At 41.2% G+C, this 18177-nt stretch overlaps 1 protein-coding gene across 2 annotated transcripts in view; it reads right to left on the bottom strand.

The window, feature by feature from the left end:
- Positions 1 to 18177, bottom strand: part of rgs3a (regulator of G protein signaling 3a) — a 218522-nt gene that overhangs the window by 181663 nt on the left and 18682 nt on the right. Inside the window, exons 5-7 of one of the 2 annotated variants that reach the window (XM_060841350.1) lie at positions 16603 to 16671; positions 12346 to 12406; positions 9002 to 9092 (exon numbers count right to left, since the gene is read on the bottom strand). In XM_060841350.1, the coding sequence (XP_060697333.1) occupies positions 9002 to 9092; positions 12346 to 12406; positions 16603 to 16671 (221 nt within the window). Of the gene's footprint in view, positions 1 to 978; positions 1051 to 9001; positions 9093 to 12345; positions 12407 to 16602; positions 16672 to 18177 lie in introns of those variants that run through there. The other variant, XM_060841351.1, reaches the window with a different exon arrangement.

Here is an 18177-nt window from a genome sequence, read left to right as displayed (position 1 = left end):
ACCATGACCTCCTTCCACCTATCGCATCTCCAAAGCCCCTCCCCCAAGTCCCTCCTCCCTACCTTTTATCTTAGCCTGCTGGACACACTTTCCTCATTCCTGAAGAAGGGCTTATGCCCGAAACTTCGAATCTCCTGTTCCTTGGATGCTGCCTGACCTGCTGCACTTTTCCAGCAACACATTTTCAGCTCTGATCTCCAGCATCTGCAGTCCTCACTTTCTCCTCGAAGAGTAAATGAGCAGCCATGAAATGCAGCTAGGTCAAATCTATGGGCTACATGTCTGTCCAAACGTGCAAGTGTCCCTGTTGCAACCTTTCAGTGCACCTTGCAAAGCAGGTCCATGCTTCTGAAGCAGTTTGCAAGTGAATTGGAGAGGTGCTATGACAGTTGAGAGGGTTAGAAAGTTAGATGCGGTATCTGTTGATGAGAGATAGGTGTCCTGGTGCCTGTGGATCACGCCTTGAGATGCTGAGCAGCATGGAGTCACCTCAAAGCCAGTAGCTAACTGGGAGTTGTCACGTATTTGTATCAAAATTTCTCAATGTTGAGCTTGTTCAGGGAGTTTGTTAAGGTTAGGTGAACATCAATGTAGCAAGTTGTAGTATTAAGAAGGCATTCATCATGCTATAATCCCCCTTAATCCCCCAGAACTAGAGGACATAGGTTTAGGGTAAGAGAGGAAAAATTTAATAGAGACATAAAAGGCAACTTTTTCACACAGAGGGTGATGCATGTATGGAATGAGCTGCCAGAGGAGGTGCTGGAGGCTGGTACAATTACAACATTTAACAGGCATCTGGATGGGTATATGAATAGGAAGGGTTGAGGGGGACATGGGCCAAATGCTGGCAAATGGGACTAGATTAGGTTAGGATATATGGTTGTCATGGACAAGTTGGACTGAACGGTCTGTTTCCATGCTGTACATCTCTATGACTTTAATTGGCAACTCACTGCTGCCCAGACAAAAATTTACCTTGACTCTTGGTAAATACATAAAAGGTGCTGCAGGTTGTTCTTGATGAGGTAGGTCTTCTCATCTGTGTCTGTCGCAAGTCTTGCTATGGCCCACATTGCTCAGATCCTTATAATATTCTGCCCTATATGAACAATGCATTTGTAGAGACTGGATTAGAGTGGTGCTGGAAAATAACAGCAGTTCAGGCAGCATCCAAGGAGCAGGAAAATCGACGTTTCGGGCAAAAGCCCTTCATCAGGAATAGAGGCAGAGTGCCTGCAGGGTGGAGAGATAAATGAGAGGACGGTAAATGTGGGAAGAACGTAGCATTGAGGACAATAGGTGAGGGGGGGGGAATGGGGGTGATAGGTCAGAGAGGAGGGTGGGGGAAGGTAGCAAAGAGTACACTGGGTGAATGGGGGTGGGGATGAAGGTGATAAGTCAGAGAGGAGGGTGGAGTGGATAGGTGGAAAGGAAGATAGGCAGGTAGGACAAGTCATGGGGACAGTGCTGAGCTGGAAGTTTGGAACTGGGGTGAGGTGGGGGAAGGGGAAGTGAGGAAACTGGTGAAGTCCTCATTCATGCCCTGGGGTTGAAATGTTCTGAGGCGAAAGATGAAGTGTTCTCCCTCCAAGCATCGGGTGGTGAGGGAGCGGCGGTGAAGGAGACCCAGGACCTCCATGTCCTCAGTTGAGTGGGTTGGGGGAGTTGAAATGTTGGGCCACAGGGTGGTGTGGTTGTTTGGTACGGGTGTCCCAGAGATGTTTCCTAAAGCACTCTCCTAGGAAGTGTCCAGTCTCCCCAACGTAGAGGAGACTGCATTGAGAGCAACGGATACAATAAATGATATTGGTGGATGTACAGGTAAAACTTTGATGGATGTGGAAGGCTCCTTTGTGGCCTTGGATGGAGATGAGAGAGGAGGTGTGGGCGCAGGTTTTGCAATTCGTGCAATGGCAGGGGAAGGTGCCAGGATGGGAGGGTGAGTTGTTGGGGGAGTGGACCTGACCAGGTAGTCATGGAGGGAACAGTCTTTGCGGAAGGCGGAAAGGGGTGGGGAGGAAAATATATCCCTGGTGGTAGGGTCCGTACGGAGGTGGCGGAAATGTCGAATGATTTGATTGAGGCAAAGGTTGGTAGGGTGGAAAGTGAGCACTAGGGGAGTTCTATCCTTGTTCTCCCCACCCGCACCCTCCTTTCATTTATCTCTCTACCCTGTAGGCAATCTGTCTCTATTCCCGATGAAGGACTTTTGCCCAAAATGTCTATTTTCTTGCTCTTTGAATCTGGTTTCCAGCATCTGCAGCCCTTGTTTTTACCTGTATACAGAGACGGACAAGGATAATGAACTGCCAATGCCAGAGAACAGTTATCCAATAATTAAGTACCTTCAGTAAATCAGTTACAAATAGTCATGAGTGCCTTGTTATATTTAGTGAAAAACAAGGATGTTTGGATTTAAATGCAATTATATACAAAGTTTTTCCTGGTCTGTAGTATTCATGTGCCCTCCATCATGAGGCAGACACTGGAAGAACCCATTTTACAGGCACTTCAAAAAAGGTACTGTTTCGACAAGTGCTTTCTCACAAAGACAGAACATACTTCCCAGTTAGCGTAATTTCGAACTTGGAGGTGGAGGTAAACTTGCATGCAGCAAAGTTCCTATAGTGTTCTCCTTGTTGTTCCAGGTGGTTGGAAAGTGCCATGGAACTAATTTTGGTGAGCTGCTGCAAGTAAATTTGGAGGTACTGAACTCTGCTGCCATGGTGCGTTGGCAAGTTACTCACTGGAGAACTCCCAACTTCTGACCTTTTCTTGTAGCTTTCCCAAGTCCAAGGGCTCCAGACCCAAAATCAGGCTTAACTCCCTGCCACACTCCAAACCCAATTCCACCCAGTAATGCCAAATCTCCTTAAAGATTCTGGCATAGCCCTACACCCTCAACATTGCCACACAATATACACTATTGTTTGCCTCTTTATTCTGGGCTAATTTCATATTCATCCTTCCTGCTGTCTATAACCTATGTGACTGATGTTTTGCACCAAAATCTCCAGTAACAATAAAGGAAGGTGCAGCACGCACAACAGAATAAAAAAAATTAAAATAACTAGTATTGCAATAGAAACAGGATTTGCTAAGAAGCGAATGGGAAACAAAGCTTGATTGAGCTCAGAGTCAGAGATGTACAGCATGGAAACAGACCCTTCAGTCCAACCCATCCATGCCGACAAAATATCCCAACCCAATCTAGTACCACCTGCCAGCACACGGGCCCATATTCCTCCAACCTTTCCTATTCATATACCCATCCAAATGCCTCTTAAATGTTGCAATTGTACCAGCCTCCACCACATCCTCTGGCAGCTCATTCCATACATGTACCACCCTCTGCGTGAAAAGGTTGCCCCTTAGGTCTCTTTTATATCTTTCCCCTCTCACCCTATGCCCTCTAGCTCTGCACTCCCTGACCCTAGGGAAAAGGCTTTGTCTATTTATCCTATCCATGCCCCTCATAATTTTGGAAACCTCTAAGGTCACCCCTCAGCCTCCGACGTTCCAGGGAAAACAGCTCCAGCCAGTTCAGCCTCTCCCTGTAGCTCAGATCCTCCAACCTTGGCAACATCCTTGTAAATCTTTTCTGAACCCTTTCAAGTTTCACAACATCTTTCCAATAGGAAGGAGACCAAAATTGCACGCAATATTCCAATAATGGCCTAACCAATGTCCAGCCGCAACACGACCTCTTAACTCTTGTACTCAATACTCTGACCAATAAAGGAGAGCATACCAAATGCCTTCTTCACTATCCTATCTACCTGCGGCTCCATTTTCAAGGAGCTATGAACCTGCGCTCCAAGGTCTCTTTGTTCAGCAATACTCCCTAGGACCTTACCATTAAGTGTATAAGTCCTGCTAAGATTTGCTTTCCCAACATGCAGCACCTCGCATTGATCTGAATTAAACTCCATCTGCCACTTCTCAGCCCATTGGCCCATCTGATCCAGATCTTGTTGTAATCTGAGGTAACCCTCTTCACTGTCCACTACACCTCCAATTTTGGTGTCATCTCCAAATTTACTAATTGTACCTCTTATGCTTCCATCCAAAACATTTATGTAAATGACAAAAAAAGTAGAGGGCCCAGCACCGATCCTTATGGCACTCCACTGGTCACAGGCCTCCAGTCTGAAAAACAACCCTCCACCACCACCCTCTGTCTTCTACCTTTGAGCCACTACTGTATCCAAATAGCTAGTTCTCCCGGTATTCCACGAGATCTAACCTTGCTAATCAGTCTCCAATGGGGAATCTCGTCGAACGCCTTACTGAAGTCCATATAGATCACATCTACTGCTCTGCCCTCATCAATCTCCTTCGTTACTTGTTCAAAAAACTCAATCAAGTTTGTGAGACATGATTTCCCATGCACAAAGCCATGTTGACCATCCCGAATCAGTCCTTGCCTTTCCAAATACATGTACATCCTGTCCCTCAGGATTCCCTCCAACAACTTGCCCACCACCGAGGTCAGGCTCACCGGTCGATAGTTGCCCTGCCTTGTCTTTACCCTTCTTAAACACTGACACCACATTTTCCAACCTCCAGTCTTCCGGCACCTCACCTGTGACTATCGATGATACAAACATCTCAGCAAGAGGCCCAGCAATCACTTCTCTAGCTTACAGAGTTCTCGGGTACACCTGATCAGGTCCTGGGGGATTTATCCACCTTTAACTGTTTCAAGACATCCAGCACTTCCTCCTCCATAATCTGGACATTTTGCAAGATGTCACCATCTATTTCCCTACAGTCTATAGCTTCCATATCCTTTTCCACAGTAAATACTGATGCAAAATATTATTTTTTCTCTGGCTCCACACAAAGGCCGCCATGCTGATCTTGGAGGGGCCCTATTCTCTCCCTAGTTACCCTTTTGTCCTTAATATATTTGTAAAAACCCTTTGGATTCTCCTTAATTCTCTTTGCCAAAGCTATCTCATGTCCCTGTTTTGCCCTCCTGATTTCCCTCTTAAGTATACTCCTACTTTCTTTATCCTCTAAGGAGTCACTCGATCTATCCTGACATATGCTTCCTGATTTTTCTTAACCAAACCCTCAATTTTTTTAGTCATCTTGCATTCCCTATACCTACCAGCCTTCCCTTTCACCCTGACAGCAATATACTTGCTCTGGATTCTTGTTATCTCATTTCTGAAGGCTGCCCATTTTCCAGCCGTCCCTTTATCTGCGAACTTCTGCCTCCAATCAGCTTTCAAAAGTTCTTGCCTGATACCGTCAATATTGGCCTTTCTCCAATTTAGGACTTCAACTTTTAGATCTGGTCTATTCTTTTCCATCACGATTTTAAAATGAATAGAATTATGGTCGCTGGCCCCAAAGTGCTCCCCCACTGACACCTCAGTCACCTGCCCTGCCTTATTTCCCAAAAGTAGGTCATGTTTTGCACCTTCTTTAGTAGGTACATCCACATACTGAATCAGAAAATTGTCTTGTACACACTTAAGAAATTCCTCTCCAGCTAAACCTTTAACACTATGGCAGTCCCAGTTGATGTTTGGAAAGTTAAAATCCCATACCATAACTACCCTATCATTTTTACAACAGCTGAGATCTCCTTACAAGTTTGTTTCCCTCTAACTATTGGGGGGTCTATAATACAATCCCAATAAGGTGATCATCCCTTTCTTATTTCTCAGTTCCACCCAAATTAATTCCCTGGATGCAATTCTGGGAATATCCTCTCTCAGCACAGCTGTAATGCTATCCCTTATCAAAAATGCTACTCCCCTCCTCACTTGCCTCCCTTTCTATCCTTCCTGTAACATTTGTACCCTGGAAGATTAAGCTGCCAGTCCTGCCCATCCCTGAGCCATGTTTCCGTAATTGCTATGATATCCCAATCCCATGTTCCTAACCATGCCCTGAGTTCATCTGCCTTCCCTGTAAGGCCCCTTGCATTGAAATAAATGCAGTTTAATTTATTAGTCCTACCTTGTCCCTGGCTGTTTGACTCACTTCTGTTCTCAGCTGTACCCATCTCAGATCGACCTCTTTCCTCACTATCTCCCTGGGTCCCATCCCCCCACCTTACTAGTTTAAATCCTCCCAAGCAGTTCTAGCAAATTTCCCTGCCAGTATATTAGTCCCCTTCCAATTTAGGTGCAATCCGTCCTTCTTGTACAGGTCACTTCTACCCCAAAAGAGATTCCAATGATCCAAAAATGTGAATCCTTCTCCCATACACCAGCTCCTCAGCCATGCATTCATCTGCTCTATCCTCCTTTTCCTGCCCTCACTAGCTCGTAGCACTGGGAATAATCCGGATATTACTACCCTGGAGGACCTCTATTTTTAAATTTCTCCCCAACTCTCTGTAATCTTCCTTCAGAGTCTCAACCTTTTCCCTTCCAATGTCGTTGGTTCCAATGTGGACAATGACCTCCTGCTGGCCCCTCTCCCCCATGACAACATTCTGCACCCTCTCTGAGACATCCTTGATCCTGGCACCAGGAAACACCACACCATTCTGCTTTTTCTCTGCTGGCCACAGAAACGTCTGTCTGTACCTCTGACCACAGAATCCCCTAACACAATTGATTTCTTGGAAGCAGACATACCCCTCATTGCATTAAAGCCAATCTCAATACCAGAAACTTGGCTGTTCATGCTACATTCCCCTGAGAATCCATCACCCCCTACATTTTCCAAAACAGCATACCCGTTTGAAATGAGTATATCCACAAAAGACTCCTGCCCTAGGTGCTGACCTCTCTCACTCTTCCTGGAGTTAACCCATCTATGTGATTGTATGAGACTTTCCCCCCTTCCTATAACTGCCATCCATCACATACTGTTGTTGCAAATTCCTCATCGCTTCTCTCTGTCTCTCCAACCGATCCACTCAATCCGATTAGATTCGCATCCAACAGCATTTATGGCAGATATAATCCACAGTAACCCTTAAACTTTCTTTCAACTCCCACATCTGACAAGAAGTACATATCACTGCAAAAGGCCATTTTTGCTCCTTCACAATCTACAGACCAAGAAAATAACACCGTCTTATTCCTCTACAAACACTGCCCCAGGTTAAATTAATATCTATGGCTTATATTTTATGTTTAATCAAGAGACTTATTTTCAAAAACATATAATCAAGAAAGAATCCACCATACTCACTATTTCAGCCTCTCTCTTGAACAGATTTGAAACAACAATTAACTTATCCATTTCTGTGCTCCAAGATAAAAACAATGACTGCAGATGCTGGAAACCAGATACTGGATTAGTGGTGCTGGAAGAGCACAGCAGTTCAGGCAGCATCCAACGATCAGCGAAATCAACGTTTCGGGCAAAAGCCCTTCATCAGGAATAAAGGCAGTGAGCCTGAAGCGTGGAGAGATAAGATAGGGGAGGGTGGGGGTGGGCAGAGATTACTGTTGATATCTGTGGAAAGGGATGAAAGAAATCCAACACTTCTGGAAGTATTAAGGTTAAACCCTCCCCATGTAGGTCACCTGTGAACTACTAATAAGAAAAAAAACAAGAATGATTAAACTTTGTGGAATCTGCTGGAACAAGAAAGATAGGGACTGGAAGGTTTGGAAAGGTCGAAAAATGTCTCCTGATTATATTGGGAATGTAAGCAATTTGGGAATTTGCCTGATAGAGCAGGAATCTAATCAATGTTCAAAATTTGACCACTGGCGTGCAATTTATGTCTAATTTGCTGTAACTTAACGAAGCTTTTCAGATTAACTGAAACTGACACGAGTTCTCATGACCTCAATAGTCTGCTTTTCGAATGCTGCCAACTTACCGGTCTTACAGAGAGCTCTTTTAACTAGCATGGAATTACAGCTCTCTCCAGAGACAATGTATGTTCTAGCTTGATAATCTGAGAAGTAGGGCGGAGAGTGAGGTAGGTGGTGACTAGGCCAAAAGTATGGATTCTAAAAACTAAAAAGGGTGATGCAAAGCCTTAAGGCAGAAAAACTACTTATTAAAGTAGCATTACATATCCCGAAGGCAAGGGCACTTCAAGGCCACGTTGCAAAAAAGGAAAAGGTGCTGCATAATGGGAGTCATTCACCAGTACTGCTTCACCCTCAATTCTGCAGGATATCAGCATTACACAGGAACCAGTGTAGGCAGTCCAGGAACAGCAACAGTGGGAACACAAAAACAGACCTGGCAGTAAGACCGATGTAGGCCCCGGAATATCAGAGTTTTCAGGCTCAGGATGAAATACCTATAAACGTTGGAGAGACAGTGCCTGTAGAGACTAACTTCTTCAAAGAAACCATGACAGAATTATGACCGTACTGCAGGATGACCTGCATCCATGAAGATCCACTATGCCAGTTATACGAAATTACTGCAACTCTCAACTTCTATGCAGTCTATTCTTTTCTGGAATCAATAAGTGACAGTTGTGGCATCTCCCAAGCCGCCATTCCTGCCTAGGTAATGGAGGAGACAAATTCACTCTAACAGGAAGCTGGAGAACTCAAAATTGCACAAGTTATGTATGGATTTGCACAGAGAAATATATCGCAACCATACTGTGATCAAGCAGCCAACAACTTTTATTAATAGAAAAAGATTCTATTCTAGTGATGTACAACTAATCGACGACCACAGTAAGCAAATTGTACAAGTGTGTATTTGCTATTGCAGTTGTGGCCACAATGTTGGTCCACATGTGTTATTTTCCTGTAGACGCTGGTTTGAAGTTCCCCATTGGCTGTTTGCTCTACTGTGACATCTAGGAATGGCAGTTTGATGACATCAACACAGGAAATGACATCACCAACCCAAGGAAATCCAACGTATAAACAAAGCAGGAAACATAAGCAGTGCTTCGTCTGGAGGCTCACTGGAGAGGTTACCCAATAATGTTGACAAAACATCTGACAAATGAACCTTCCATCTCAACGAGCAAACCTACATCCACTTAAATGAAAATGTCATATATGGCATTGAAAACAATCGCAAACCATATAAGTTATACCTCTAACTGGTTTGAGGCGACGTGTGGCCACTTTCAAATGTTTTGTCCTGCCTAGATCCTCTCCAAGTAGATAATACCAACCATTGACCTCCTGCAATTAATAAAAAAAAGATAGTGAGCCACCCAAAAATGAAAAAAATTCTAAACATTCAAAAAAAACCTTGCTATCAAAAAGTAAAATTACAAAATCTCTTAACTCTGGAAACTTCAACTTGTACATATTTTTTGTGCATTATTGTACAGTTTTGACGTATTTTGAAATTGATTGGCATCTAACATGAGATCCTATAACAATTCATTCAAAATTCACCCAGTATTTACTCGAAGTGGGAGGAAACACTGCAAAGACAACAACATAACTAAGTTTGACATGTTACCCACAATAGAAAATACACTTTTCTCACAGAAATGTTCGGAATTTGAAGGCAGCTGACTTTTGAATCTCAAGTTAATATACAACTTGAAACCCTTTGCCAACTAATTATTATGCATTCATGGGCATGATTAATTCAATTCTTAAATGCTTACACTTTGACAACAGTTAAAGTCATGCACGTTATATAGCAAGATGGGTATAATTATCAAAAAGAAGCCTGTTTTCACAGACAACTCTTATAAGTTGGTTTAGCCAACTTATCAACATCAGCTTAATAAATGACGTCTGTCTATCCTAAAGTCAGGAGTGAGCCAGTTCACTTGCAATTCTAACATTCACCCACAAGTCCTCCAACATCGAAGCAGCCTATTCTAGGCTAAAGATCGGAAAGTTATTTGCTAATGTTTGTTCCAGTTAAGTACTGTTGGTGAGTATTTTAAACAATGAAATTACCCAGCCATAACTCTTGATTAACTGCATCATTCAATCCAAGACTGTGGCTTTCAGACCAGGATGGATGCTGGCTACCAGGGTCCTGTGATGCTTTGGCAATGCCCCTACCTCTGAGCCAGAAGGTCCAGGTTTAAGCTTTATCTGCCCCAGGTGTGTCATAGCATTTCCAAACAGGTCGATTAAAAAAAAATGAAAGTTAGCTACTCCATGATTAGTAACTGATTTCCTGGTATTTCAGAAGCCTGCCATTTACAAGATTGAAGTTAGCAGTCTGACTGAACAGTCATCATTCACACCCTTCTTGGGGAAGCATAGACATTATGGTAATATCACTGGATTATTAATCCAGGGTTTCAGACTCTCGTGTTCTGGAGACATGGCTTTGTATCACATCATGACAGATGGTGAAACTTGAATTCAGTACGTCTGGAAATGAAAAGTTAATCAAATAGCAATCTGTCAATTGTCATAACAATCAGCTTGTTCACCAAAATCCTCAAGAGAAGGAAATCTGCAATCCTTACCTGCTCTGATCTACATGATTCCACAGTAATTTAGTCAACTCTTAGATGTCCTCTGAGTTGGTCGAGTAAGCCATTCAGTTCTAGAGTGATTAGCAATAAATGCTAGCTAAGCCAGCAACACCACATCCTATAAATGATGTCTCCAGCACTACCTTATTTTTAACTTTTTGTAATTATCTCTCTGCCTCAATTAATCAGATTATAGATCATTCCTTCACTAGTTACTCAGCTGTCAACACGTTACTCACACCGTCCAACACTCCTGATCACCTGCAGAGACCTATTCCATTCACACTTTGTGTGATCTTCTGATCTCTCTGAATATAAAGTCTGTGACTGGATGCTCTGTTCACTTCACCTGAAGAAAGGGCGGCACTCAAAAAGCTTGCAATTTCAAATAAATCAATTTGACTATAAACTGGTATCATGTGACTTTTGACCTTGTCCACTCCAGTCCAACACCAGCACTTCCACCTCAGTGATATCCCTAATTAAACTTGGCAGTTTATTACAGCTGGAGAAAGTAGAGGTTAAGGCAGTCACTAGTTTTTGGTGAAATAGCTTAAAATATCAAACAATGTCCTGAGATTGAACTGTGACTGCTGCTAAATTTCAAAATAAAGTTGTACTTAATACTCTCCATTTAGTTCCAGCTGTTGGCATTTAAAGTTACCATGTGCAATTCTCATTGTCTATGAATGTTAAATGACATACAATCCTGGTTGAAATAGCAAAATGGAATCTTGGTGTAATGATAATGGAAAATATGATAGTGATTAATTCATTACTATCCTTTGGTATTGGCCAGATGCTTCTGACATCTAATTCATTTGTTGATTAGGTTGTTAATGTGTTAGGTAAATCTTATTCAACATAAGATCTCATGATGTTGGAGGTGATTTATTTTATATTGCTCTTCATGTTACTACACATTTCTGGAGCAGATATGACTTGAATCCAGGTCTTGTACCTCAGAGATAGTACTTCAAGAGCCTCTTAGAGCTGATTTATTAGCAAGAATAGAATATAAGCCAAACAGGAGGAAATAAATTAGATAAGAACACAGGGAGCACTGTTTGGGACTCAACAATCTCTATTAATGACTTGGACGAAGAAATGTAGTATATTGTCGCCATATTTGCTGATGATACAAGGTAAGAAAGCAAGCTGTAATGGAGTATAAAAAAGATTTTACAATGAGATATAGATAGGTTAAGTGCATGAGTATAATTTACCTCAATTAAACGCCATCTGTCACTTCTCGGCCCACTAACCTAGCTGATCAAGATCCTGTTGTAATCAGAAGTAACCTTCTTCGCTGTCCACTACACCTCCAATTTTGGTGGCATCAGCAAATGTACTAACTATACCTCTTATGCTCACATCCAAATCATTTATATATTAATGCCAAAAAGTAGAAGACCCAGCACCAATCCTTGTAGCACTCCACTGGTCACAGGCCTCCAGTCTGAAAAACAACCCTTCACCACCACCCTGTCTTCTATCTTTAAGCCAGTTCTGTATCCAAATGGCAAGATCTCCGCGTATTCCGAGAGATTTAACCTTGCTAACCAGTCTCCCATGGGGAATCTTGTTGAACACCTTACTGAAGTCTATATAGATCACATTTATTGCTTTGCTCTCAATCCTCTTTGTTACTTCTTCGAACAACTCAACCAAGTTTGAGAGTCATGATTTCCCATGCTTAAAGCCATGTTGACTATCCCTAATCAGTCCTTGCCTTCCCAAATAAATGTACATCCTGTCCCTCAGGATTCCCTCCAACAATGTGCCCATTACCAACGTCAGGCTCACTGGTTCAAAGTTTCCTGGCTGGTTCTTACCACCTTTCTCAAACAGTGGCACCACATTAGCCAACCTCCTGGTCTTCCAGCATTTTTAAATTTGTACAGTCTGACTCTAATTTGTTAGTGATTACAGGATATAAAATTATACAAAAAGACATTTCTAATTTTGTACTAATTACTTGCCTTATCCAATGCAAGCAGTGACTTCACTCCAAAGCTCATACATCCAAGTAGCTCGGTGCATCTGTAAATTATTTAAGAAAATTCTGTAATTTAAACATCAATGAAACATTGTGAAATATTTTGAGTAAATAAAGCAGCCTTCACTTTATTGAGCTTTGTTTGTAAATGCACAGCTGTTCTCAGCATATTTTAATTCAGCAGGTAGTTTCATTAAGTTTAGTAAATGATAGCAGAACAGGTTTCTAGTTTGCCAACAATAAGTAGGTTGGTTGTGTCAATTCACTTTACCAACCTAATTAACATAATGGTAACAAGGGTTCTGGCCTTAGGAAATATAATAAGTGGGCATTTGGTGGGGCTAGAATCAACCACATGTTGCTGAATTGATTTACATGCACAGCAGAACATTTGTTTACTTAAATAATGTCTTTGTACTGTGACAGAAAGCTCAAACCCCTCAAAGTTAAGGCTGAAGATATAATTATGTCCAAAATGAAGCCAGTTTAATTAATTAAAAGGCATTCCTCCATATAATGAGAAAGTCCCATAAGAGTGGAACAGCAATAGTTGCAGATAACAATGGCTGTCAGTGTCATCACAACCACTTCTCTGTGTAGCTGCAGCTGCACAATTTTCCCACAATTCTTTTCAGCAAGAAACTGTATTCTAATTCACAGCAACTTAATGCCAATAAATATCTGGTAATTTTTTTCAGAGTAGATAAGCTACAAGAGGCAAGATTAAGTATGGGAAAGCAGTAGTGACAAGAGGTTTCATGATGAAGTAAATAGACTGATGTTTCCGTAACTACAGGTGTAAATTCAGGATGGAATGGCACAGGGAAGGGTATTGAACAGATTTATGAGAACGGTTACAGAGAAGACAGGCTTTAGCTATGTATACAGCTTGAAGGGGAGGTTGTTCCTTTTTAAGAAAAGAAGACTGAGGTGAGAGTTCTTAGAGAGGTTTCAAATCATGAGTGTTACAGGTAAGTGAAGATTAACAATTACCATGACCTGAATTATCAGAATATCAAATCATCAAGTTAAAATGAATGGAGAAAGAATGGCAATATATATTTTTAATTAATATAAAAATTAATATTAATATAGAAATATTTTTATGTTGCCAATGATTAGGATTTGGAGTGCACTGCTGCAGAGTGTGGCTAAGCAAACAAAAATAGATTCAATTATAAATATCAAAAGGGAATCAGTACAATAAGCACCTGAAAATAGAACAAAGCCTCAGGACTAAGAGTCAGGGCAAGGAGTGGTACTAATGCTGTTGATCTTGCAGAGAGTATAATGAGTAGCATGATCTTGCAAAGAGGAGTTAAATGACTTTCACCTGTGCTGTAACCATCCTATTATTCTAAGTGGAGCCAACCAAACCTTCAAAAGAATACAATGGATCATAGGAGAATACTTGAATTGCTTACCCTCCAAGCCTTACTATAAACAACTAGATTACACCTAGCAATCATACTTCCTTATAGTCTTCCTACGAGTAACTAAATAAAAACCTTCAATCATTTAAATATTCAGTAGCTACAATCTGTTAATATCCCATAGGGTCTACTTATTGTATTCGGAATTTCACTGCATCTCACGCTAAGCAAAAACAATAAAAAATATCTTCAAGGACGTGCCAGCCAAAGCACAAAATTAAGAGCAATTTGACAGTGTTATGCCCAGACCAAACCCCTTTCAAATATATCAAGGAGATAGCCTGGACCCTAACTTTTATCTTCTTTAAAGGCAATTTTAAGGTACTGTGTTCCAGATGTAATTCGATTGGTCATGCTACTTGGTTTTAAGCAAACCACACTTTATTCTTACATCCAGTTAAAATACAAACAAAGCAAAGAAGAATTGGCATGAGCATGACTTTAACTCTATTGGAAAATTTAAATAATCTATTATTCTGTTAACAACTAAACAACAACTGTTCCAATATATTAAACATACCATAAACACACCATTGGCAAAGATAAATTCAGTAAAATAGATTGTCTCACATGCAATGTTTCTCCAGTCCAGAAGAGAACACTAAGATGCCACTTGTTGCTGTGGCTGAGAAAGATGTATAACAGCTTCCACAGCCAACCTCAAAACCCCAACAATTCAAAGCTAAACTAAAATCCTGGTTCTGTGGGAGTGTGACTCCAACCATTCATGCTGCTTCTCTTGTTCTAACTTTAAAAAATCTCTGTCCCTTACAAATTGTTTGCTTCGTTGACTTGGCAGAGACAACTCTGCACCTCTGGCTCAAAATGTTTATTCAATAAACGAAAACAGGACAAAACATGCTTCTCAACAGGCACAGAATCCAAGAGTAGAATTTTTCCATGTGGCTAATTGTCAACTTAACAGAGCTTCATAGAGGGTTGCCTTCTGCAAGCTCCTTGAGTTTTTCTCACAATTCTACAATACTCACCTCAAAGCTACCTAGAGTTCACAAAATGTCTTAGTTAAAGGCTAGCTGTTCACCAATTCAAATACTTCAAGCCAAGAAAAGCCCTTCAAGGGCAGTCAATAGAGTTATGCCAACAGGAATCTGGACGTGGTGGAAGAATGGCTGTATCTTTTCCTCAGAACCACCAGAAGAGTCCACTGCATGACACCTTGCCAAACCGGACTAAAGTTGCCACCCAAGTCGAGGACCTGTCCATGGACTGGAGTAACGCTCAAAAATGCAAGAAGTTAGTGACCCTCTGCACTCAGCAAAGTTGAATATCACTACCTTCTCTCTACTACTCAAACTCACCATATCTACCCACTGCACACATTTCTCACACTAGCTCATGGTCCACCACTCCCATGTTGTATGCAATATTTTACCTCACACATGCTCTCCCACACCAGCCTAGTAAATCTTCCTAAACACGGTGGTATCTACTTAGCCAGCACACCTCACCACCTTTCTCCAACTGTACCAACAATAACAGCTGCACCAGTCAGTCACTTTCATATCTCTCAATCCCTGCCATAATCTCATTATAAGAGAAGACATTCCACAATACGGCAGAGAGGAGTACTTGACATTCATCCGCTCAAGGTCTCTGGGGAAAGAATCCTTGACTTGGCAAGAGTACCATGATTGCTTGTGACAATGGCGAGAGATCCCTCGTCAAGTGTTACACTGCTCTAGCATTAAAAACAGCTTTCATCATAACATTTTGCTTTCAATCTCTTCGCCAATGAACTTAGAATTGGTGTATACATGCGAATGCCGCATTTAAAAATAATCAGGAGCACATCTTTATGTTTTAAACAAGTTAGTATATGACACTGTTGCTGAAAGCTCAGATAAAGTGGTAAAATGATATGCTTAAGTACAAACAAAAATATACAAATTAAGAAAAGATAAATGTATGAAGCTGATTGTGAAATGAGTTTCTCTCAATTTGTGACTCAGCTTGCTCAAGACCTTCTTCCTGAAGTCAAAAGGTGAAACCTGAAGCCAGACTCAGCAGCTATGATGGCTTCTGGAGTCAAATCATCGAATGCTGCTCCGACAGCTGGACCAAGCTGAACAGATATTGGGAATGAGTGAAGGCTCCATTGTTTCATTTTCATGACATTGCCAATTATGGCTCTTGGTGACCTGGCTCACTACAATATTACTTTAATTGGTTTGCCTTGGATGCCTCCCTTAACATTCCTATTATTAGCAGGTTTTATTTCAAATTGTATTCTTATGGATTTCATTCTCCTCTAAATGGCTGTCAATCAGTACCTATTATAATTAAAAGTTCATCAGAAACTTCAGTTTGCTGAAGAGTAATGGGGCTTGAAACATTAACTCTGCTTTCTCCCAAAGATGCTGTCAGATCTGCTGAGTTCCACTAATCTGTTTTTGTGAGACTGATTTCTCGATTTTAAAGACAGGTTCGTTTTCTTAACTACATGCAAAACATTTATACTGTTTAAGGTTAGAAACATATAAATATTAATTTAAGGTTCCACAAATAGTAACTAAGAAAAACGATCAGCAATTTATTTTTAATTATCGTTGATCAAGGAATGTATGTTGAGCAGATCACCAGGAAGGTTTCTTTTATGATGGAAAGCTCTAGAAATCTCTGGCAAATAATGAGAAAGGTGTGCTTTTGGAATACTATTGTAGCAAGTTAGAGATTATAGTTATCTTGATAGCATATGTAAAATTTGTAACTGAGAGATGCTCATGCTTTTTTCAAAGAGATTATACCATAACAGTCAGGTAAAAGTTTATTGCAAGGATCAGTATTACCTTGAATTCCTGTCCCTATTCCAAACTGTGACAAGAAGTCTCTTTTGTTCATCTGCTTCCTGCAAAGAACTGCAAAATAAGAACAAGTTTAAAATTTCACAATTCTTTCGCTTCAAGCTTTGGCACTGTTTTCTAAATAATTAACTTGGTTCAGCAAAAACCAAAATCAAAAAGTCAAGATTTCAAGTACCACTCCAGGGACTGCCAATATTTCAAGCGATTGCTGACAGTATTATCCCTAGTTGGTGTTATTGTCTTCTCAATATTAAAGAGAAACAGAAAATAGAATATTTATTCTTTAGGAAAGAAGATCTTTAACAGGTTGCTTGTCAGAATTCTGGAGGGGAAAGTAAGGAGAGGAAAACTTAGGCACCAGCAGAAAGGAGGCACAAGTATCACAGTGCACAAGAAACCTGCAAAAGAAAACAACTAAATCCATGCTGACTTCTTATAAAGGATTTCTTATGAAGTCAACCCAAGCCGAACAGTTCACTGGCTTGGTGCATCAGCAGGGTCCCCAAAATCACAAGCATCAAGTAGCAGATAAAGCCAGATTGCCCATCTTCCAGAATTCTGACAAACACTTACTCGTTGGAGGGAGTGTTCACAGTAGAACAGAGATTATTAAAAGGGACAAGAATCTAACTTCACGCATAGCAGAGAAGGGGACAACAAGCAGAATCATGGGGTGACTTCAATATGCAGGTAGACAGGCAAAATCAGATTGGTAGCAGATCCCAACAAAAGGGAATTTGTAGCTTCACCAGGAGGATACACAGCACTTAAGATGTCACACAGGTTTGCAAAAAAAAAGAAATCCACAGGCTCAGCAAACCGACCCACAATTTCGACCATAACCCAGCTACAGATCTTCACAAAAAGCTTAAGCACTGGTAGTCTTTCAAGAATCAGTGGAGTTTAAAAGATCAGAAAATTGCTAAAGTGGTGAGGGAGGCAGAAAGTATAGGGAAGCTATAGGAAAGATGGGAAACTATAAGCCAGTTAGCTTAACGTGAGTCATTGGCAAGATTTTATTATCCATTATTAAGGATGAAATTGCAGAGTACTTGAAAGCATGTGGTAAACTAGAGCTGAGTCAGCACAGTTTCATTCAGGAGGAGTCTTGTCTGACAAATCTGTCAGAATTCATTGAGGTGGTAATGAGTAAACTGACAAATAAAAGCCAGTCAGTCATTGCGATTTATTGGATTTCCCAGAAGGCTTTTGGCAAGATGCTGTAAAGAAGGGTGCTTAGTAAGATAAGAGAACTTAGGGACGAGGTATTGGCACGAATAGAGGACTAGCTGATCAGTAGAAGGCATAGAGTGGGAGTAAAATGTGTCTTTTTCAGGATGGCAGCCAGTGACTAGTGAAGTTCCACAGGGGTCAACTTGGAATCACAAGTATTCACATTTCCATTAACAATTTGTAGGGAAGAACATAGGACATTGTTGCTGAGTTTGCAGATGAGATAGAGACAGGCAGATGACAGGCAGTGTTGAGGAAGTGGGGAGGCCGCAGGAGGACTTGGACAGGCTAAAACAGCAAGTAAAAGAAGTGGCAGACGGAATACAA

The sequence above is a fragment of the Hemiscyllium ocellatum genome, chromosome 21 (genome assembly GCF_020745735.1).
Source record: "Hemiscyllium ocellatum isolate sHemOce1 chromosome 21, sHemOce1.pat.X.cur, whole genome shotgun sequence".
Classification (NCBI taxonomy): domain Eukaryota; kingdom Metazoa; phylum Chordata; class Chondrichthyes; order Orectolobiformes; family Hemiscylliidae; genus Hemiscyllium; species Hemiscyllium ocellatum.
This window is presented reverse-complemented; position numbering and strand designations above follow the sequence as displayed.